This window comes from Nannospalax galili, unplaced genomic scaffold (assembly GCF_000622305.1).
Source record: "Nannospalax galili isolate Female #2095 unplaced genomic scaffold, S.galili_v1.0 scaffold660, whole genome shotgun sequence".
Classification (NCBI taxonomy): domain Eukaryota; kingdom Metazoa; phylum Chordata; class Mammalia; order Rodentia; family Spalacidae; genus Nannospalax; species Nannospalax galili.
In genome coordinates, this window is record NW_008349073.1 from 1010324 (window position 1) to 1034365 (window position 24042).

The 24042-nt window shown below is 43.1% G+C and overlaps 1 protein-coding gene and 1 pseudogene across 1 annotated transcript; both read right to left on the bottom strand.

The window, feature by feature from the left end:
* Positions 1-3299: 3299 nt before the first annotated feature.
* Positions 3300-16757, bottom strand: Smkr1 (small lysine rich protein 1). The gene is made up of 3 exons (XM_017801416.1): positions 16617-16757; positions 15698-15823; positions 3300-3609 (listed from the first exon to the last, which is right to left on the bottom strand). The coding sequence occupies exons 1-3, from the start codon at positions 16755-16757 to the stop codon at positions 3406-3408; spliced, it is 471 nt and encodes a 156-aa protein (XP_017656905.1). The 3' UTR covers positions 3300-3405.
* On the bottom strand, positions 6590-8137 carry LOC103744579 (annotated as a pseudogene).
* Positions 16758-24042: the final 7285 nt, after the last annotated feature.

The following is a 24042-nucleotide window of genomic DNA, read 5'->3' on the forward strand; positions in this document are numbered from 1 at the left end:
TATTAAAAAAAACTCAAAAAAGATTTTGAGTTATAACTGGTAATACTACAGCATAGCTATCTGAATCTGAAAGTCCTACCAGTTTCTTTCAGAACCCCGAGACTCCAAAGAACACAACAGGACAGTTTTGACAGTCAGCTAGAAACTGGGTTTAAATGAGTGTACAGCCCATCCAGTCAGATGGCAATCTCTTCTATTCCAATGCTCACATCTTTTGGGTCCATCAAACAAAGCAAGCTTCCAGATGATCTCAGACTCTGAGTGTCTGCCAACTGGCACTCTCTGTAATCCCCAAAATAATGCTGTCTGTGCTGTGGATAACATCAGGTGGAAGTTCTATAAGCACCATCTCTCCAATGCTCCAGAATATACAACTGCTCTACATCAGGGTTCTCTAAAGAAACAGAACTGATAAAATGAATATATATATTATATATCCCCATATATATTCATATATCTATAGATATTCATATACCTCTCTATATATGGGGATTTATTAGACTGGCTTACAGAATAGAGTCTGGGTAGTCCAACAATGGCTGCACCACACTGGAGAGGCTGAGAATCCGGTAGTTGCTCAGTCCACAAAGCTGGATATCTTAGCAGTTCCAATCTGGTGCTGAAGTGCTGCTGAAGGATTCCTGGAGATCTGCTAGTCTTCAGTCTATGTTAGAATTCAAAAGAAGTTTTACTCTCAGCGAAGGAATGCCACAGCAATAAGATGAACTCACCAGTGGGAGAGAAGCAAGCGACAAAAAGCGAGAGCTCCCTTCTGCCTTGGCCTTTTATATGGCTGCCATCAGAAGGTAACACCCACATTTAGGATGGGTCTTCCAGCTTCAAATTATCCAATCAGAAAGTCTCTCTCATTTCAGTCAATCCCAGACCCAGTCAAATTGCCAACCAAGATTAGCTATCACATGCTCTAATTCAAACACCTGGGCCCAAGTGAGGCAGGGAAGGACATTATGCATCTCACAAGTTCAAAGACTCAACAAACCTTTTAGCACTTAAACCTTTTTAGTTAGGTGGCACTAGCTGGAGCTTCATCAGCATAACCTGGGAGCTGAGCTGCACATTCTCTAGCCCTTCCCTGGGGTAAGGACCCAGCAGTGTGTGCTTCAACAAGTCTTCAGGTAAGTGAAAAGCTCTGAGATGGAGTGAGTTCCGCAGTCTCCAACACCCTGGGAAGATAACCCCTGATTGCAAAGCCCATAGTCAGGGAAAAGACATGGTCTCTCTTTGACTTCTCCAAATGAGGATTCCCTTGGCAACTGGCCTAGTGCTTACACAACATATGGCACAGATGGTACAGGTAAACAGATGGCACTTTCAACCAATTCACATGGGTTATTAGCATCCAACTTTTCTACTACAATCATCTAATTTCCTTTTTTCCCCTTTCTGACATCTGTCCTGGGCTCAGCTTTGGCAAGCTTCATGAATCTCTGTGATCCCCATAGGGTAACATGCATCATAATTATACATAACTCAAAGAAGAATATCTCTGGGCTACTGTGATGTGGCCTAGAGTGAACTGGCTTTGAGCATAGAACTGTGAATGGGGAAAACAGTACAGATGTCAGCGTGGTGGGGTCGGGGAAGCAGTGTGGCAGAGCAGGAGGCAGGGATAGAGATTCAGAGACGCCATCTACACTTGAAATTGCTGTTTTCCAAGTCTCATGGTTGGGGAGTTGAGGCCTTTGGAAAAACGTAACTTGCTTTTTATATTTTACAATGGCTCATAGCTAACAGCTTTTCTCAAGCCTCAGAGACTTTGGACATAAACTTTTGTGCAATCCTGGAGCTGTTGAGAATGTTTTGGAAATAGACTGAATGTCTTTTGCCTTACGTGATGAGCCTTTGGGAGCTAATGATAGAGTATGGTTAGATCTGGAATGTTCCATAATGATTCATGTATTGACGGCTTAATTGCCAGTGCAGTAGTATTCAGAGATGACGGTACCATGAGGGCTGTAATCTCATCAATGGATTAGACCATGCTGATGGATTCGTGGCTGAATTGGGAGGTTAGTAGAAACTGTAGGAGGTAGGGCCTAGTTGGAGGAAGCAGGTCATTGGAGTCCTCTTTTCAAAGGATATTTCTTGCCCCTGGCCTCTTACTGTCTCTCTTTTGCTTTCTTTTTACTTCCTGGCTACTACCCAGTGTCTGCCTCCTCTGCCACAGGCTCACACTGCCATGATATTTTGCTTTGTCTCATGCTCAAAGTAACAGAGCCAGCCTGTGAAGCTGTGAGCCCAAATACACCTTCCTCTGTCAAGCTGTTTTCCTCAGGTATTTTGTAACAATAGGAAGCTTACATACCCTTCTTTCTGATCCACCATACAGTCAAATCTTTCTATGTATATGCCCTTGTGTGTGCATATTTGTGTGCAGATATGTGTACATGTGTGTATACACATGTATGTATACAGGCCAAAGGATGACACTGGTGTCTTCCTCAATTGCTCTCCACAGGGTCTCTCACTGAATTTGGAGCTCACTGATTCAGCTAGACTGGCTGGCCAGCAAGTCCCAAGGATCCTTTTGTCTCTACCTCCTTGTCCCTGGGATTGTAGGTGTACACTACAGTGCCTGGATTTTATGTGGGCACAGAGCTCAAACTCAGGTCCACATGGTTGCATGGCAAACTCTATACCCACTAAGCCATCTTCACAGCCCAGAGCTTTTAAATCACGTGCTTACATACTTGGCAAGATTAGAGTGCTTGTAACAATTTTGGTCTTTCCTGGAGCCTGTGATTAATTCAAACTAGACAGAGACTGCCAAGCAGAAAGTTATAAAACCAAATTATTTATTTTACATTTTTTTAAAAAGGGAAGGACTAGGGTTGTAGCTTAATGGCAGAGAAGTTCCTACATGGTGATAAAGGCCCTCAGGATCATCCCCAATATTGACAAGCATAAAATAAAACCAAACCAAGACAAAAATAACAATGCCTGAGAGAGGTGTTCACAAGTAAGGCCTTTTTTTTTTGTTGTTGTTGTTGTTTTTTTGTCATGTCTTCTCTAAATAACAAACTCCCTCTCACAAAAGAAAACTCATGCAAGCTGGAACTGCATTCTAAGAACAAGGTTTAATTCAGGTCCAGAATTATGATTATAGTTTTTAAAGTACTATCAATTCCAGCACAGCATGTAAGAATCACTTGGGCTTGTTTTTCCTTCATAACTTCTGAAAAACTAAATTGGCTTACTGAATAACTGGCTTAGTTATGGATATAAAAATGCATTTCTTTGTCATTATTTACCACAGAAAAAGCACACGGGGTGTGTGTTTCTGATTATCTTCCTTAAAGTCTATTTTCTGCAGTCATTGAGTTATCCCCAATGTTTCCCCAAGTTCTGTTCTCTGAAACCAAGACATGCTTTGACATCTATCACTTAAATTTTGTTCTTCCCTTTTTTCCCTTTGGGAGTGCCTGGCCAGGGGAAGCCTCGCAGGTACAGGCAGTCGGCGACATTGTGGGCGATGTAGTAGAGGTTCAGCATAGCATCTGGGCTGAGGATGTCTACTTCTGGCCTCAGCTTCTTTGGGTTTTTCCCATGAGAATTGGCCCGACCTTTTCCTTTCTTCTCTTTACCTGGCTTTCAAAGACAAGTACAGACACAGGGAAGAAAGTTAGTTTCTATAACCTTGACATGATTTTCAACATTTCCCTACTGACTTAAAAGGGAATAAAAATCTTAAGAGGAAAAAAATCCAAATAGCAATAAGAAATATGTTTGTGTTTCCAAAATAACTAAGAGTCTGAAGGTTCCCAACACATAGAGTGATTAATATTTGAGGAAATGGAAATTTTAATTACTCTGATTTGATATATATCTATACCTATCATGTTATTGTACTGTACATCATACATATGTCCAAATATGTGTCAATTTAAAAAAGCTTCATAAACTGTAGGACAAACAAGAAATCAAACTGGTGCTGACTTCAAAGCCTCATATCAACTGTCTAGCTTTCATAGTGCTAGAAAGTGCTATACGAACTACCTGAAGAGAGAATTTAGCATTAAGTCTTACCCAGCTGTGAATCCTAAGAGCTACAACTGGCCTGGAAGATATGCCCACTGGTACAATAGTGGCACAAATAGGAGTAACCACAGGCTATGGGAGAAAGTCTAATATAACTAGTCTGCTAAATAGATATAGTATTAAACTGATTTCTAATGACTTATTGTTATACCCATTGATTAATGCATATCTCAACTCTCAGCAGAGAAGCTTCCTTATACAGCAGATGGTGATTAACACAGAGACCCTCAACTGGCCAACATGTAGAGAATAAGAGGCTGCAGAGTGCTTATCCCTGAATAGGACACCTATTTCAAATTTCCGCCTGCCAAGACTCAGGGATCATTTCAGAAGAGAGGGTGGAAAGATTGTAAGAGCCAGAGGTGGATGATCACAAGGAAACAAGAGTTTTCCAGATAGCTGCTCACTTACTCATATGAACTCACAGCAATGCTGACAGCATAGATAAGTCCCACACAAGCTCAAGCCAGACAAAATCCCAGCATAAATGTGGGGAAGCAGGCAAGAAACCCTAACCCCAAATGAGGAACTACTGGCAACAGATGACTGCTGGGAAGGGGAGATTCTATAGGCCTTTATAGATATATGTTAGAGTACAGAAATTTGGTGGGGGCTTGCAAGGAGAATTGCAAATTTGGGAGGGAGGAGATCTAAATATGATGAAAACATATTATGTGGAATTTTCAAAAATTCCATTAAAAATTAATAATAAAAATTTATTATTATTTTTTTGCTTTTTTTTTCCACAGGGTCTCCCTAGCTAGCCTGGAACTCATGATGTAGACCAGGTTGGCCTTGATCTCAGAGGTCCGCCTACCTCTGCTTCCTGAATTCTAAGATTAAAGGCAAGTGCCACCATGCCTGACAAAATTTAAAGTTTTAAAAAGCTTTCACAGGGTGGAAGGCATCAAATGCGATTTAACATGACAAACATCTATTAAGCAGCTCATATTAAACAAAAACCCTAATGCAATATGTGGCCCTTTCTCACATTATTTGCATAAGGGAAATTTGATAATATCAGAGTCCTAATAGTCATTCTGTTAGATCTGACAATGGCATTTGGTCATAGAAGAAAATGTTCATGTCTCAGAGATGTACAATGAACTATAGGGACAAAATGAAACACTAAGGATGTGCTTTAAAACACTGCTGCTCTCCCCCACACCCCTCTAATGGACAGATAAAGCAAATATGGAAAAAGCCTGGTAATTAAAAAAAATTATTATTTTTATTTGATGTGTATGAGTGTATTGCCTGCATGTATGTGAGTGCACCCGTGTCATGCAATGCTGTGGAGGTCAGAACAGGGTGTCGGATTCCCCTGGAACTGGAGTTAAGGATGGTTCATAGCCACCATGTGGGTGCTGGGAATCGAACCTGGGCCCTCTGCAAGAGTAGTCAGCTCTTAACCACTGTGCCATCTCTCCAGCCCTGGAAAAAGCCTGGTAATTTTTGAACTTGAGAAATGGATCCATGGGGATTAAGTTTGCTAGAGTAGTTTTGCATGTGATTGGACGATTTCATAGTAAAAATTAAATTTAAAACAAATTATACAAACAGGAGATAAATACATGTTTTAGTACTTGGTTTGCAAGTAGTTTTTACTACTTGCATTTGTGAAGTTTAAATGAGACGTGAATGTTAGATAATTCACTCAGTGTCTGAAGCAAGTACTTAGAAAATGATTATTCCATCATCTTTATCACCCAGAGCTGTGCTTCAAGGTAGGCAGTTGGGGCTGGAAAGATGGCTCAGTGGTTAAGAGCACTGGCTGCTCTTGCAGAGGACCCAGGGTTGGTTCCCAGCACACATACAGCGGCTAACAACCATTCTTAACTCCAGTTCCAGGGGATTTGATGCCCTCTTCTGACTGCCATGGGAATTGCATGACATGGGTGCACTTACATACATGCAGGCGATAAACTCATACACATAAAATAAAAACAATGAAATATTTTCTAAGAAAGGTAGGTAGGTATCATTCCTGTCTTCAAAATGACAAAGCAGAGGCTCAGTGAAGTCACTTGGTAGATGCAAACTGACATCCACCAGGCTTCAGATTCCGTGTTTTTTCTTTAATTTTTAAAAATATATATTCATAATTCATTTCTGTTGATTTTTTGGTAAAACTTCCCACCATACTTTCAGATTAAAAAATAAAGCTGATGTTGCAGTGCTGGTCAGTTTTATTTGTACCCTTGTAACCAGGTTCCCTGGTTTGTAAAAGAGTCTGGAACAGTGAAGTCTTTCTGCAGGACCCATTCGCCAACTCTGTAGTAGTTGACAATGTGACATTCACAGGCTAGAGACCCAAAACAACTTTTTTTTTTTCTTTGAAATAGGGTCTTGCTATGTACCTCTGGCTGACCTAGATCTCACCATGTAGCCCAGGTTGGCCTTAAAGTTGTGGCAATCCTCCTACCTCAGCCTTCATAGTACTGGGATGACAGGTGTGAGCTACCACGCCTGGCCAAACATCTCTCTTCTAAGCTTCTCTTCCTGGGCCTAGTGCCAGGTTGATGTGGGGTCAGCTGTTGCCCCAAACCAGCTTCATCTTCTAGTTGTGGGCTTTGGAGGAATGGGAGAACTGGGTTGGCCACTTCGAGGGGCACAGCTTTGCCATTTAAATATACCTTGACATTCAGGAAGCCAGGGTCCAGAACTGCAGAGTTGGGATCCCTGGCTCATTCCCACACAGGTCATCACATAACCTATTATAAAGGCATCAAAACCAGCCCAGTGAAATCCATCCCCAAGCACTGAGTTAGGTTTGGCTTGACTCCCTGGCAGGTCTGAGGTAACCAGGTCAGCTGTTTTAAGACTTGTTGCATTGGGCCCCATCTCTAAGTCATTTTGTGACCTTGCTCAGAGTCAGGCTGATCCTTAATTTTATCCTCTGGCACTTTTTTGCTCACTTTTTTCAGTGATGAGGCTATCTCCACAGACCTGCTTAGTGGGAAGACCATCTTTGGCTTCTCCAGAGGTCTGTGTCCCAGGTTGGCTCAGCAAAGCCCTCCTCCAAAGTCCATTTTTCCTTATGTTGACGCCGTTGCCTCTTGTCTTGTCAGTGTCAGTGATAAAGTCAATATGGGACTGTGGTCCCAGAGGGCACCAGTCATAAGCCGAGAAGTTGTCACAGGTGCTGGTGGTATGAGGGCAGTAGGTGGCAGGGGATATACAGCAGCAGTAGTTGATATGGGCCCTCATGCTAGATGGATAGCTGCAGAACTCCAGGGTAAGATGTGAGCTGCCGGCAGCCAGCTGCTTCCCATTTCCCCTCTCACTGCAACAGCGCATGAGGATATTGCTCCACTAGCATATAAATTCCATGATTACAGGTTTTGTGTTTTGTTCACTGCTGAATCCTCAGCACCTAAAAACAGTGCCATTTTTAGAAAGCATATTCTAAGTAGGAAGCTATGAAGTGGGCATGAAACTCTGTAGCATATTTGGTGTCATAAATGCCTACTGGGAACATCTCACACACATCAGCCATAAGATTCCCAGGTTCTCAGGAAAGTGTATGTAGAGGTTCTGATACAGGAACACCAAATTTATAAGGCTATTATGTAGCACCAGGGCCCAAATGACCCTAATTAGCTCAAAGAACAGCATCCATACAGACTGGCTCAGGCTCTTATCACCCTCGTTATTCCCCTTATGGTAGGGGATACCCTGGGCATACTGCTGGTTGAAGTTGAAGCCATGCTGTACCAGGAGCTGCATAGACCGGTTCTATAACATAGTCCTCTGTGCACAATAGGGTGAGATTGAACACCTGTGTCAGGTAGGAATTTTCACCCTTATCGGGCTGCTGCGTGAAGCAAGTGAGGCCATGGACAGGACAGAATGGGTCCTGTCAGCATGACACACGACCTTGTAACATAGTCACAAATCTAGCTGTCTTTAAGGTAAGCAAGAGGGAAGGCCATATCTCCTTGAAGTTGTCACTTTGCCCATCCACCACAGGAACCTGTTCTACACACTTCTCTCCAGATTTTGCATCTTTGTTGAAGCCACCTTTGGAGGCTGTTGGAACTAAAGCTGCACCATCGTTATTGTTGGTGGCTGTCATCCATGCTTTTTCTATGATTATCTATTTTTTCTTTTTTTTATGTGTATGAGTGTATTGCCTGCATGCATGTGAGTGCACCCGTGTCATGCAGTGCCGCAGAGGTCAGAAGATGGTACTGGATTCCCCTGGAACTGGAGTTAAGGACAGTTTATAGCCACCATGTGGATGCTGGGAATCAAACCCAGTCCTCTGCAAGAGCAGTCAGTGCTCTTAATCACTGACCCATCTCTCCAGACCCTCTTTGACTATCTTACGAGGTCAAAAACCTCTAGGAAAAATGAATGGCTACTTGCCTGTGGGGCAATAAACTGTTCCAAAGTTATGCTAGAAGTGCACAGAACTGATTAAACTAATATATCCTGTGACTGATGCACGCATACAGAAAGTAACTGATGCAAGAGCAATACCAAAAAGTGTCTCTTCTAGGCAAGGGGAAGAATTAATAAATTATCAAGGCCATCTACAAAGGCTAAATATTTATATAAAACAGACTCCTGTTCATAGCATTTCACTTCAAAATACCCCAAGTTAGGGGCTGGAGAGATGGCTCATCAGTTAAGAGCAAGCACTGCTCTTGCAGAGGACCTGAACTCAGTTCCCAGTTCCCACATCAGGCAGCTTACAACTGCCTGCAACTCCAGCTCCAGGGGGATTGCCTCTGGCCTTTGCTGGCACCTGCATTCAAGTGCACATACTCATACAGACAAACGCACATATACATAATAATTTTTTAAAGTCTCAAGTTAAACAGAAACAATTAATGTATTTAAAGTACTAAAATACATTTTTGCTGTGTGAAATGGAGTATTATCCTAGACATGAAATCAGGAATAAACATGAGAAGTATCTTACAACACAGTAAGAAAATACACACATGAAAACAAACAACATGAAGCCCAGAAGACAGCATTCTCTCAACTGGGTATGGGATATACACTTTGAAATAAGCTCTTTAAGATTTTGGATGTTGCCAGGTCCAGTGGTGCATGCCTTTAAATTCCAGCACTTGGGAAGCAGAGGCAGACAGATCTTTCTGAGTTCAAGGCCAGCCTGGTCTGTATAGCTAATTCCAGGTCGGCTGGGGCTACAGGGAGACCCTGTCTCAAAATAAAAAACAAAACAAAAGAAAAATATTTTGGATGTTATGCCTGCCTCTGCCCTCCAAGTACATCACTATAGCAGACATTTTATATTTTCTTTTCTTTTTTTTTTTGTTTTGTTTTTTAAAGACAGGGTCTCACTATGTAGCTTTGGTTGGCCTGGAACTCACTATGTAGACCAGCCTGGCCTCAAACACACACAGATCAGCCTACCTCTGCCTCCTGAGTGCTAGGATTAAAGGCGAGTGCCCCCATGCCCAGCCAGTCTATATTTTCTAGAATGTCAAGGACACTTGACCCACCAGGAATAATTGCAACAAAAAAGTGTGTGTGCATGCACATGTGTATTTTAATCTCTAAAATCAGTTGATAACTAAAATTCAAACCAAAGTTTGACATTTTTTATAATATGGCAAATTGGGGTGAGCGAGATGGTTCAGTGGGTAAAGGTGCTTGCCTTCAAGCCTGACAATCTGAGTTCAAGTCCCACAACCCATATTATGCAGGGAGAGAACCAACTCCTATAGATTGTTTTCTGACCCCCACCTATGCACTGTAGTCTTGAACACACACACGTATACACACACACACACACACACACACAATGTGATTTTTAAAAATTGACAAACTAATTACAAAATTCAAATGGAATGACAAAGAACATAAGATAAGGCGTGAAATTTTTATTTAACACTGTCATCTTTCTGTAGCTTTCTCCAAAATTCATATAGAAATGCAAAGGGCTTTGAAGGACAAAGTTGAGAATTACTATTACCTCATTTCATGGTTTATTATAAAGCTACACTGTGGTAATGGTTTCAAGATAAATACATCAATGGAATAGAATAAACAGTCCAGAAATGGATCCATACATACATAAGGAACTGGGTTTCAATGAAAGTGTCAAAGTAGGATAGTCTCTTCAGAAAATGGTGCTGGAATAATGAAGGTCCATGAGCAAAACAAAACAACTGCCCATCCCCTCAAAAAACAAACCCATAATTGATACTTGCATTACATACAAAAACTACCTCAAAATGGGTCACAGACCTGAATAGAAAACCCCAAATTATAAGACCTCTAGAAGGAAAAGTAGATGTTTATGACTTTCAGTTTGGCAAAGATTTCTTGATGTGACATCCAAAGCAAAACTCGTGTTGTGCTTTGAATACGAAATGTCTCCTGTAGGCTCATAGGTTTGAATACTTTCGTCCCTAGCTGGTGGGGGCTGTTTGGAAAAGTCATGGAACCTTTAGGAGGTAGAGCCTTGTTGAGAAAACAATTAATACAAATGGATGAAATCTTTCCATGTGGTATTAAACACTGTTTCTGTTTGATTCTATCTTCTTAGTTTTGATTTTTTGTGATCACCTGACACTTGCTTAGAACAGAGGGCGAAAGATGTTCAGTGCTTCACCAAGGTTATCTTTGTAACTCCACTATTCATTATGGGATGATGGTTCAGGATGATGCCTTTTTTTGCCCATCCTTTGGAAAAAGGTCCACATGACATAATGTTCACCTCTGAGTGTTTTGTGGAAACCCATTTGAAAGATATTAAATTAAGGCCGGGTGCAGCGGTGCACGCCTTTAGTCCCAGTACTCGGGAGGCAGAGGCAGGTGAATCTCTGTGAGTTCAAGGCTCGCCTGGTGAGTTCCAGGCCATTTGGGGCTACAGGGAGACCCTATCTCAAAACGACCAAAAAAAAAAAAAAGCTAATTATCACCTTGCCAAAGAGTCTTAAGTAAAATTATGGAGACAAAAAGTTATGGTCAAACCCACTACTACAAACTACTACAAATACAATACAATACAATGAAAAGAAAAAAACCTCTCCAAAATAAAATTCTTTCAAATCAATTAATCTTAGCATAAATACTGGTAGTTTGACCAAGATTTTATGACCTTTGGTGTGAGGTCACATGCAGCTCTAAAGAGTCTTAAGTAAAATTATGGAGACAAAAAGTTATGGTCAAACCCACTACTACAAACTACTACAAATACAATACAATACAATGAAAAGAAAAAAACCTCTCCAAAATAAAATTCTTTCAAATCAATTAATCTTAGCATAAATACTGGTAGTTTGACCAAGATTTTATGACCTTTGGTGTGAGGTCACATGCAGCTCTCAACATTACCTAAGATTTCAAAAAGGTGTAAATTGAATTCACTGACCCTTAACATCTAATTTTTGTTTTCTTTCTTTTTTATTTTTTGGTCATTACAGCTAAGCTTGTTGACTGTTACATGCAGCAAGGAAGGAAGGGCAGGGAGAGTCAGCCATACCTCCTAATCAATCAGTTGATCCTGGTTGCACATGGCCTGGGGAGGAGGGGCTAAGGGTATATAAATCAAGGAAGTAGAGGGGAGGCTCCCTCACCACTTTGTGACTGTGGGAAACCACAATTCATGCTTGGATGGAGACTTTCCAGTGGGGCTTTGGGGGGAGCCTACACTCCTGTAAGTAAACCCTCACCCACTGCTCTGTAAGTAAGCCCAATAAACTCACTGGTTTCTTCAGTTTGGCGAAGTTGTATCTCAGTTTGTCGTTGGGACCAATGGGGGGAGTGAATATTGTTTATACCCCCTCAAAAGTAATTTAACTACAAGCCTGCCGAAGTGCTTTACTGGCGTGGGCTTTGGGGTTTTATAGACTCGTCCAACTTCCTTTTCTCTCTGCTTCTTGATTGATGGCCAGCCTCACATTACTATAGCCATGCCTTTCCCTACTATGATGGACTGCATCCTCTCTGGAACTGTAAGCCCAAATAACCTTTTCTCCCTAAGTTGCTTTTGTAACAATATTGGATCACAGCAACAAAAAAGCAACTAATATACCATGAAAAACAAGTTGATAAGCTTGTTATCAAAATCAAAAACTTCTGCTTTCCAAAAAGTATTAAGAGAATGAAAAGTCAAGGGACTGAGAGAAAATATTTGACAATATCTTATATAGGCCTACTTGTATAATGCAGAATGTTTAAAACACAACAGTAAGAAAACCACCCAATTAAAAATCAGTAAAATAGGGTCTGGAGAGATGGCTCAGCAGTTAAGTGCACTGACTGCTCTTGCAGAGGACCCGGGTTCGATTCCCAGCACCCACATGGCGGCCACGAACCATCCTTAACTCCAGTTCCAGGGGAATCTGATGCCTTCTTCTGACCTTCGAGGCACTGCATGACACGGGTGCACTCACATACATGCAGGCAATACACTCATACACATAAAATAAAAATAATAGGTGGGCATGGTAGTGCACGCCTTTACTCCCAGCACTTGGGAGGCAGAGGCAGGAAGATCCCTGTAAGCCCCAGCTGTCCTGGAGGCTGGCCTTGAACTCACGGAGATCCACCTGCCTCTGCCTCCCAAGTGCTGGGACTACAGGTGTGCGCCACCATGCCCGGTATAAATAAATTTTTTTTTTTTTTGGTTTTTTTGAGACAGGGTCTCCCTGTAGCCCCAACTGTCCTGGATTCACTATGGAGACCAGGCTGGCCTCGAACTTTCAGAGATCTGCCTACCTCTGCCTCCCAAGTGCTGGGATTAAAGGCGTTCACCACCACACCGGCCAATAAATAAAATATTTTTAAAAAAATAAAAAAATAAAAATAATAAATAAAAATTTTAAAAATCAATAAAATGTTCAAATTGATACTGGAAAAGATGAATGGAAAATAGGAACACTGAACATCATTATGCCATTTAGGCATAAACCATTATAACTACAAGACATCAACACACACCTAAAAATGGCTCAGTTTAAATGACCAACCATTATCAAGTATGATGAGAATGTGGAGGACCTGGAACTCTCATTCACTGTTGGTAGAAATCTAAAGTGACAAAGCCACTTTGGAGAACAGTTTAGCAGTTTCTTTTATTATTTTTATTTTATGTGTATGAGTGTATTGCCTGCACGTATGCGAGTGCACCCGTGTCTTGCATTGCCACAGAGGTCAGAAGAGGGCTTTGGATTCCTCTGGAACTGGAATTAAGGATGGTTCCTAGCCGCCATGTGGGTGCTGGGAATTGAACTCGGGTCCTCTGCAAGAGCAATCAGTGCTCTTAACCGCTGAGCCATCTCTCCAGCCCCGTCAGGTATTTTGTAACAGCCACATGAAAAGTAACTAATATAGACGCAGTGCAGGAAAGGCTGTAGAAAGCAAACAAGCATTCGTGCTTTTCTAAAATTTAAGATGCCCTTTTCATTCATTCAACAAATACTGTGTTCCTGGCTCAGTTACCAGATACAGAGCAAAGTAGATCTGGGTTGCTGTCCTCATGAGGCTCACCATCCAGTGAAGGAAAAAGACCCTGGACTCTTAATCATAGACACATTGACAAATCAACAATGCCAGGAAAGGGGCCCAGGAGTACTTGGCGTTATGATAGGACAGGCAGGGACACTAGGAATGATCCCTGAAGAGTAAGAATTCTTAAGCAGTGGCTGGAGAGATGGCTCAACCCTAAGGAGCACTGGCTGCTCTTACAGAGGACCCAGGTTCAATTTTCAGCACCCATATGGCAGCTAACAGCCATCCTTACCTCCAGTTCAAGGGAATCCAACGCCTTCTTCTGACCTCTGTGGGCATTGCATGATACAGGTGCACTTACATTTATGCAGGCAATATACTCATACACATAAAACAAAAATAATAAATTAAAAAAAAAGAATTCTTAAGTAGATCAAACAGCCTGTACCAAAGCTCTGAGGTTGTTGGGACCATGCAAAGTTGAAGGGCCCCAAAAAGACCAAACAAGGTCACTGTGGCGGGCCCACTGGCAAACAGGGGTGGGGGTGGGGATAGTGAAGGGGTGGGTGAGAGGAGCAGAGCCCATAAAGGAAGTAAAGCGCAGCTTTGACCCCCTGCTCTGTAAACTAATGTTGAACATTTATCACCAAAGCAGGAGGAAGCCATTATTATTTCAAGGGCTTCAATTCCCTGGGTCTGGAAAGAAAATGGTAGTATATAAACCATTGTGAACTAACCCAGGAATTAAATCGAGACACTTATTAGTACTTTTACTTAATACTATACTTAGTTGCAGCAGAAAGTTAGAAGGATGGCAAAGACTAACCAAACACATTCCTACACTTTGAGTTCATGAGGGTAAAAAAGGCAAAACAGGCAAGGCCCCTTAAGTGAGGTGCAAAAGGCATGGGTGCTTATAGAACAAGAGGAAACAGAAGATACTTCTAGTCAGCTGCTAAAAAGAATTAACCTGAGATGGAGCAGGTGCTAGGAGACTTCCGAAGAACGTGGGAAATGGGTTGTCTTTTCCTTTCTTTTCTTTCTTTTTTTTTTTTTTTTTTTTTTTTTTTTTTTTTTTTTTTCCCTGTAGCCCCAGCTGGCTTGGATCTCACTATGTAGATCAGGCTGGCCTTGAACTCACAGAGATCTGCCTGCCTCTGCCTCCCAAGTGCTGGGATTATAAGCATGTGCCACCATGCCGGGCGAGTCTCCAACAATTTTTATTTTTGGTCTTTTTGAGGCAGGGTCTCCCTGCAGCCCCAGCTGGCCTGAAACAGACTCTACATAGTGAGTAGCCTCAGCTGGCCTGGAACTCACTAAGTAAAGGAGGCTGCCCTGAAACTCACAGTAATTCACCTGCCTCTGCCTCCCCAGTGCTGGGACTAAAGGCGTGCGCCACTATGCCCGGCATGGGTTGTCTTTTAAGCCGAGACTATAAAATGATAAAAGTGTCATAAATTGAGGTCCCTTTACCAAAGGTTAAGAGCCACAAGTCCAATCAGTGCAGTACTTAGTTTAGTAGACAATGGTGCCTCCCTGAGCATTCGGGGAATAGGGAAACAGAACCACAGGCATTCTATGAAGAACAATGCGGGGTGGGGTGAAGTGGGGTGAGGTGGAGGTGGGGTTGGGGGACCAGGCAAAGCCAAGGCTTACTTTCTATAATATGAGCGAATCCCACCCTGCGACTAAGGCAGCTGCCAAGTGCCTGGACCAGTCGCTACTGGTATGTACTGGGCCTTGGGGTTCAAACCACGTTGCCCATCTCCCTCTATCTCACACACACCAAAGCATCTTCTAGGTGTGCAAGTAACTCCACAGAACCAAGGAATGGAAACCCCGCAGCTCACAGAAAGGACTCAGCCTGATCCTGCTGTTGCTACGCAGCAGGTGCAGACCACCCCGAGTCAACCTCAGCTCCCCACCCCGCCCGGCCATGCCTCACCACTTACGACACGCTGGATGCAACAGTACCCACGCCCAGTGGCAAAAGATCGGAGTAAAAGCACGCCTCTCAAAGGCAGCCGGGGTTAAGGGGAGCGCCTGGGAACCTCTCCCATTCAAGACCGATATTACCTCGGTCATTTCTTTATTAGCTGAGCAGGTGAGTGTGACACCGGTCCCCAATCCAGAAATTCAGAGGGAGGCCAAGGCCGGGTATCCCCGGGGGCGGAGTCCCCGGGGTCCTGGAGGCACTCACCGGAGAACTGCCGCCTGCCCCGGCCGTGGCCGCACCTCCCGGAGGGCGCCCTCGCTGTACGAGGAGGCGCAGAGACTGTCGGGGATGCAGGACGCGCCCAGCAAGAGGCCAGCCACCGAGCCGCGGCTACGCTAGGCGCCCGCTAGCCCGACTCAAGGCACCGGGCGGTGCAGCACCCAGGGGACCAGCCGCAGGGCGCGGGGTTCGCTCACAAAGGCCCGGGCACGCACTGTTTACCTGTTGCCAGGGCGTCGGGGAAGGGCGCGCAGCAGCTAGGCGGAGCCAGGCTGGCTCCTGATCTGGGATGCCTTGGACAGTCTCCTGGAGGGGTGGCCCCTGGGAACCTCACCTTGGTGGAGGGGCGATGCGAATGGGCCGGGCACGGGGAGAAGAGGCGGGCTGCCGTGGAAGGTGGTATTGGCTTTGGAAAGGAAAGGCTAGAGTAGCGCGCAAGCCGAGCCTCTTTCCATGTGTTCTCTTCTGGAAACCGTAGGAAACTCCGTTACCTCTTTCAGAAAACAAGAATAAGTAAGTAAGGTCTCCGAGGGTGGAAGTGAGACTAACAGAAGTTCGTAAAAGAGTCTGGTACAGCCCCCAAGAGAGTAAGGGGGCGGGGTTCGCATATTACAGGTGAGATTAGCCAAGAAAGGACACAGTAGGGGCTGGTGAGTTTGTCCTTTCCTCCCCAAAGGGGAAGGCTATAGTTTGGGGCACAACTCTCATTCATTTTTATAACTCCATTTTATTCAATAAGCTATTATTGAGTATCTGCCCTATGCCTGACTTCCCTCTAGGCCGCAAGAGTTCAGCCCTGAATGAGGCAATGTTCTGCTATTTAAAGTGTGGTGGTAGGGAGGAGGCAGGAGGACCAGGGGTAAGGGTGTGAAATGGAAGGTATAGCAGCGATTAATATCTGTACTTTGAGGGTTTGTTTTGCTTTGCTGGGGCTTGGGTCCAGGGCCTCCTGCAGGCTAGGCAGGGGTTCTACCACTGTGCCAACCATCCAGTGTCCGTGTTCGTTTAGAGTAGCGATTTGGGAAGGCTTTTTTGAGGAGGTCATGTCAAAACTGACCTCTAGATGACAAGGAGCAGTCAACTCCCGTCAAAATCAAGGTCAGGACATTGCAGGCCCAGGGCAGGAGGAGGGTAGACCAGGAAGCAGGGAACGTGGAATCCTGAAAGGCTCAGCAAGCAAGGAGAAGGTACACTTTTTAGCTTTCCTCTTGATTGATGAACTGGTTTCCAAAGGGAGTATTTATGTTCCAGACTCTCATATATATGTTTCTTGTAGTTTTCATTGACAAGACCAAGTTCCAACTACGTTTTGTCTGGCAGTGTATATGCCCTTGATATGGTAAATTCCAACTGGGATCTCTCCAAACTCTGTCTCAAACCTGTTTTTCTTGAGTTTCACAACCCTATGGTTAGAGTTGTGGTAACATGAGAAATGAGATGCTTGACTCTAGGTTAGGAAAGAAATTTGGGAGTGATGGAGATAGTCTTTTGAAAATTTTTATTTATTTTATTTTATGTGTATGAGTGTTTTGTCTGCATGGATATAAGTGTACCATGTGCATGCAATGCCCACAGAGGCCAGAAGAGGGTGTCAGATCCTCTGGAACTGGAGCTATGGACTGTTAGCCAGCCAGTGCTCTTAATTACTGAGCCATCTTTCCAGCCTGAGATAGTCTTTCTCATTTGCATAACTCAGTACAAAATGGAAAGACAAAAGCAAGAAAAGCCACTAAAGGGTGTCAATTATAAAACCTTTTTCTGTCAATGCCTCTCTCTCTCTCTCTCTCTCTCTCTCTCTCTTTCTCTCTCTCTCTCTCTCTCTCTCTTTCTCGATGCTCTTTTCTCTCTCTCTCTGATGCTATATTAAGATACCAGGGGTTAGGAAGTTTATAAAGAAAAGAGATTTATTTATTTTTATTTATTTATTTTTATTTTATGTGTATGAGTGTATTGCCTGCATGGGTGGGTGCACCCGTGTTGTGCAATGCCCAAGGAGGTCAGAAGAAGGAGTCAGATATCCTGGAACTGGAGTTATAGACCATTGTTAGCTGCCATGTGGGTGCTGGGAATTGAATCCAGGTCCTCCTTAAGAGCAGCCAGTGTTCTTAACTGCTGAGCCATTTCTCTAGCCCAAGAAAAGGGATTTATTTAGCACACTGTGTTGGAGGTTGAAAGACCAAGCAGCCCTTACTGATTGTCCATTTGTGAGAACATAATGGATAATGGTAGATGGCATAAGGACAATCTCGAGATTTTGGGGGGGGGCGGAGCTCAAGATTTGACTCAGTGGTTAAGAGTACTTAATTCCAGCTCCAAGGGGATCTAATGCCTTTGGTCATCAGGGATACCCACATGCACATAACCCCCAAACACATAATTTGAAATAAAAATCTTTAACAACTTCTTAAATTTATGTTTGAAAAAGCTAGAAGTGGGTGCTAGATCCTCTGGAGCTAGAAATGTAGGTAGTTATGAGCCACCTGATGTGGGTGCTGGGAACAGAACTCAGGTCTTCTTGAAGAGCAGCAATTGCTCTTAACTGCTGAGTCATCTCTCTAACCCAACCTCCCTCCCTCCCTCCCTCTTTTCCTCCTTCCATCCCCCTCTCAGAATGTTTGTTTTCACTAGTACTTTGAAAGGATACAGTTTCTATCTGGAGATACAGATCTATCATGGAGGGAATGCAGAACAACAGGAGAGTCAGGTGGGGCCTTTTGTTGTCATTGTTACTGTTTTTTGAGCTAGGGATGTCACTGTGTAGCCCAGGCTGTCCTCAAACTTATGATCCTTCTGTTTCCTCCTCTGAGAGGCTGGGACTACAAACATGGGCCACCACACCTGGCTTAAAGTTTTTGTTTGCTGGTTTTATTTTCTGGTGCTGGGGATTTCATCCTACTTTAGTTTGCTATTCAATGCTGTTTCCTCAGGCACAAGGACATTCCTCTTCCTTAGTATCTACCCAGGGTAGACAGGTGACCCTCAAGGCACTGCAACCTGAATGCCAGAACGTGCATAGTACCGGGATCATGGTAGGCAAGATGTGTGAAATTCTTTAAAATTTAGAAAAACAAAACCCAAAAAGCTTATCATTATGCTATCTCAGCCTCTTGAGTGCTGAGATTGTGGAAATGTGCTCCATGCATGCCCACCACCTCAATGTGGCCACACTAGACACCAAGCTTCTAACATACGAATCCTTGGAGGATACACTGAAACCATATACAAACCCATAGTCTCCCACTTTTTTCTGGGATGAGCATCATGCTCCTCCATCTTCCCAACTTCATCTTGTCATCACATGTCTATCTGCCTCTTGTTCCACTCCAAGTGGGAACTAATCTCAAAGTCCAGTCCTCAACCGTGTCTCCCTCAATAGCTGTGACATACGATGTCATATGATACCTGGTCATCTTTTAAAAATATTTATTATTGGCGGCTATGAACCGTCCTTAACTTCAGTTCCAGGGGAATCTGAAGCCCTCTTCTGACCTCTGTGACATTGCACAACACGGGTGCATGCACACACATGCAGGCAATACACTCATACACATAAAATAAAAATAATAAAATATTTTTAAAAAATTTATTATTACTGTTTATTTTTCATGTATGAGTGTAATGCCTGCATGTATGTAAGTGCCCAAGGAGGTCAGAAGAGGGTGTCGGATTTTCTGGAACTGAAGTTACAGTTAGCCGCCATGTGGGTGCTGGGAATAGAACCTGGGTCCTCTGCAAGAGCAGTCAGTGCCCTTAACCACTGAGCCATTTCTCCAGCCTCCAACAGCTAGTCACCTTGTAGGATGAAACAGAGTGGTAGCTTCTATTATGTTCTCCAATTTGTACATGAATTCAGAAAATGAGTAACTTGACCAGGTTTACTCAGCAGAGTCAAAGCCCACTCCAACGTGAGCTGCTAACCAAAATTATTTAGGAAGGTGCTTTGGGCTTGAGGCCAAATGATATAGGGTCAAGCCTTTGTCTTATTACTTATAAGTTGTAATTTGGGGCAACTCTCTGAGCTTAGCTTCTTATGGTTTGTGGAAGGTGAAAGTATAGCACAAAAATGAAAGTGCCTTAGAATTTAATGCCTTTCCAGTAAGCCTTCCTTTAAAGAGGGGGTGGAGAGATGGCTCCGCTGTTAGAGCACTGGCTGCTCTTGCAGAGGACTCAGGTTTGGTTCCCAATACGCACATGGTGACTAACAATTGTTTATCATTCCAGTTCCAGGGGATCTGATGCCCTCTTCTGGCTTTATGGGCACCTGCATGCACATGGTATACACATATATACTCAAGGCCACACACATACACAAATAAATATATATATATTTAAGACATAAAGCACAAGACAGCATGCTTTGCCAATGGACAGACAGGATATAAAATGATCTAGTGGTAATTGGAACAACTTCAGTGGCAGAACTGTACTTCGCTGACCAAATGGCTGGTCAGTCCTTTGCACTGGAGAACATTTTATTATTGATGTATGAGAAGTGAAGTGAGCTTCTAAGGTGTAGCTGAAAGGAAAATTTTATTATGAATCACTAGGAGATAGGGGTGGTACTCACTGGTAGAGTGTTTGCCTAGCATGTATTAAGCCCCACTACCACAAAAAGGAAAAGAAAGAAGAATCACTTAAGAGTCAGGTATGGTACATGCCTGTAATCGCATCATGAGGCAGGCTGAGTCAAGCTGGTAAATTTGAGGCCAGCCTGGGCTACATAGTAAAACCCTGTCTTAAAAAGAAATCATGGGGTGGGGGGTGTGTGTGGAGAGATGGCTCAGTGGTTAAGAGCACTGACTGCTCTTTCAGAGGATCTGGGTTCGTTTCCCAGCACCCACATAGCAGCTATGAACTGTCCTTAGCTCCAGTTTCAGGGGAATCCAAAGCTCTCTTCTGACCTCCGTGGCATTGCATGACATGGGTGCACTCACATACATGCAGGCAATATACTCATACACATAAAATAAAAATAATAAATAAAATATTTAAAAAAAAGAAATCATGGGGCTGGAGAGATGCACTGGCTGCTCTTTCAGAGCACCCTGGTTGGGTTCCCAGCACCCCACGGTAGTTAAGAACTGTTCATAACTCCAGTTCTTAGTGACCCAATGCCCTCTTCTGGCCTCCACAGGCATTGTACAACATGGGTGCAGGTACACATGCAGGCAAAACACCCATACACAAAATAAAAATTTAAAAACTTAAAAATCTAGGGGAGGGGGTTTGGATTTGAGTGGGAAATGTGTAAAATTTAAAAAGTTCAATAAAAAAGTAAAAAAAATTTAAATCACTGAATTTGAGGACTTTGATCTGTTTTTTCACAAACTGAAACTTTACTGAGTAAACTGGAAGATGCTAAATTTAGATAATCAAATCTTCAGAATAGCTCTAGTTAATTTTATCTATTTATGAATACATATCCTTATGCCTTCCTTATAAATAATAAAGCTGACTGTGCTGTTGTTTAAAGAAATTACCAGAATGGAGGCAAGCATTCTTAGAATAGCTAAATTTAGAGTATTCATTCTATCACTATCTTTCTTGGAAGTTGAACTTGAAATTTGTATTTCCTACTTTCTATTCTAGTGAACCTTCCCTCCCGCCTCTCCTTCCTTCCTTTTCTCATTTGATTTCATTAAGTGCAACAGAATAACACTGTATTCACTTCATGTAGAACCCCACACCCATCATAACCCTGAGACTGAAGAGAAAGATACTGAAAAAAGGACAATGTTCTCTGTAGATTTCCTCTGGTCAGCCAGTGGGTTCCCAGTGGTGAGAACTACTGGGAGAACACCTGGGGCAGACCTCAGAGAGGAATTATCACAACTGGGATCCACAAACTGTAAAGGGCAGAGTTAATAGAGACAGAGGGCCTTACATCTTTTGTAATTACTAAACTCTGCTGACACAGCACAAAAGCAGTTCCACACAACACATAAATGAATGAACATAGGTAGTAAAACTACTGTGGAAACTGGAATTTGAATTTTATAGAATTTTCATGTGTCAGAAAATATTTTTCTTCATTGATCCCCCCCCCCCCCCCACAGCAATCACTTAAAAATGTAAAACGGGACATCTGGGGACACTAACTTAACATGATATGCCTTAACACAAGTGATAGGATGTATGAATTCTAGTGGAGGGGGCATAGGAGGGGACCAATGGGGACAGGGTTTTAAAGATGGCTAAGATGTTTTGTATGAAATACACAAAAATTCAATAGAAAATTTAAAAAAAGAAAAAAGCAGGTTGATCACGGGCCAGGGAAGCAAGCCAGTAAGCAGTGTTCCTCCATGGCCTGTGCTTCAGCTCCTGCCTCCAGGTTCCTGCCCTGAATTCCTACCATGGGCTCCCTCAGTGATGAACTGTAACCCAGGAGATGTAAGCAAAATTATCCCTTTCTTCCCCCTGCCCCCTGAAAAACAAAACAAAACCAAACAAAACCCGTAAAACAGGACTGGTGATGTAGCTCAGTAAGTAGAATGCTTGCCTAGTATGCACAAGGCCCTGGGTTCGATCCCTGGGGACCACATAAACTGGTTGTGGTGGCACATGCCTGAAATCCCAGCACTCAGGAGGTGAAGGCTGGAGGATCAGAAGCTCAAAGCCAGGGCTGGGGAGATGGCTCAGTTGGCAAAATGCTTGTTTCTCAAACAGGAGGAACTAAATTTGTGTACCCAGCAGTCATGTAAGAAAGCCTGACTGTTGAGCTCTGGCCTCCACACCCACATGTTCCCATGTGCATGTACACACATATACACCTAGAAAGTTCAGGGTCATCCTGGAGTACATAGCAAGTTTGAGGCTAGTCAGGCCTACATGAGACCCTATCTCAAACAACAACAATAAAAAATGTAAAAACCATTCTGAGTTCAGGGGTTGTCTAACTGGTGGTAAATTAGCCATGAGCTACAATTTGCAAATTCTTCATCTAGAGAATCGAAATGCTATTGGTTATTCTTCCTGGGGGATTCTTTGAGAAAGAGAGGAATGAGATGGGTAATAAAAGTGACAAATTATTGATTAGTCATGTTTAAGCAAGCATTATTCTGACCTTCACACAATTTAACCCTTGTAACCAGAGAAGGTTAAGTGTCACGTTAAGTTTCCATTGCTGGGCTAGAGAGATGGATCAATGGTTAAGAGCACTGGCTGTTCTTGCAGAAGACCAGGGTTCAAATCCCAGCACCCACATGGTGGGTAATAACCATCTGTAACTCCAGTTCCAGGGGATCTGATGCCCTCTTCTTACCTCTAAGGGACATGCATGACATGGGTACACTTACATGCAGGCAATACACTCTTACACATAAAATAAAAATAATACAATAATGGGGCTGGAGAGATGGCTCAGTGGTTAAGAGCACTGACTGCTCTTGCAGATGACCCGGGTTTGATTCCCAGCACCTGCATGGTGGCTATGAACTGTCCTTAACTCCAGTTCCAGGAGAATCCAAAGCCCTCTTCTGACCTCCATGGCATTGCATGAAACAGGTGCACTCACGTACATGCAGGCAATACATTCATATACATAAAATAAAAATAATAAAATGTTTTTAAAAAATACACAAAAGATTAAAAAAAAAAGTTTCCAGGGGCTGGAGAGATGGCTCAGAGGTAAACGGCACTGACTGTTCTTGCAGAAGACCCAAGTTCGACTCCCAGCACCCACATGCAGCTAACAACTGCCAATAACTCTAGTTCCAGGGGATCCGACAGCCTCTTCTGTCCTCTGAGGGCATTGCACGACACAGGAGCACTTACCTACATGCAGGCATAACACTCAAACACATAAAATAAAACTAATAAAAATATTTTTTTAAAAAGTTTCCATTGCAGTGACAAAATACGAGATAACCAACTTAAAAAGAAGAGAAAGTTTGATTCACAGTTTCAGCCCACAGCTGCTTACCCTGTAGCTTTGGCCATGTGGTAAGGCAGCATGTCATGGTCAGAATGTTTGACAAATGAAACTGATCAACTCCTGGTACCCGGGAAGAGGGAGATCAGATCCCGGTATCCCCTTCCACCTCACTTCCAGCTTTGGGGACATTAGAGATCCAAATTATAGTAAGCAGCATTATCCCTGTTCTACAGCTGAGTAATCCGGGGCATAGACAGTAAATAACTTGTTGCATGTTGCACAGCTAGAGTGGGCAAAGCATGACAATAGCTCACTGAGTTAGGTCCAATCCCCAGTTTCTGTGCTATGATATTGTACTGCCTTTCTGAGTAAAATATCTGGTGGCTCCAAAATCTTTTCATGGAGAACCTTTGTTCTGCCAGTTCTGTTAAGCATTTGAACAAAAAGTTACTGAATG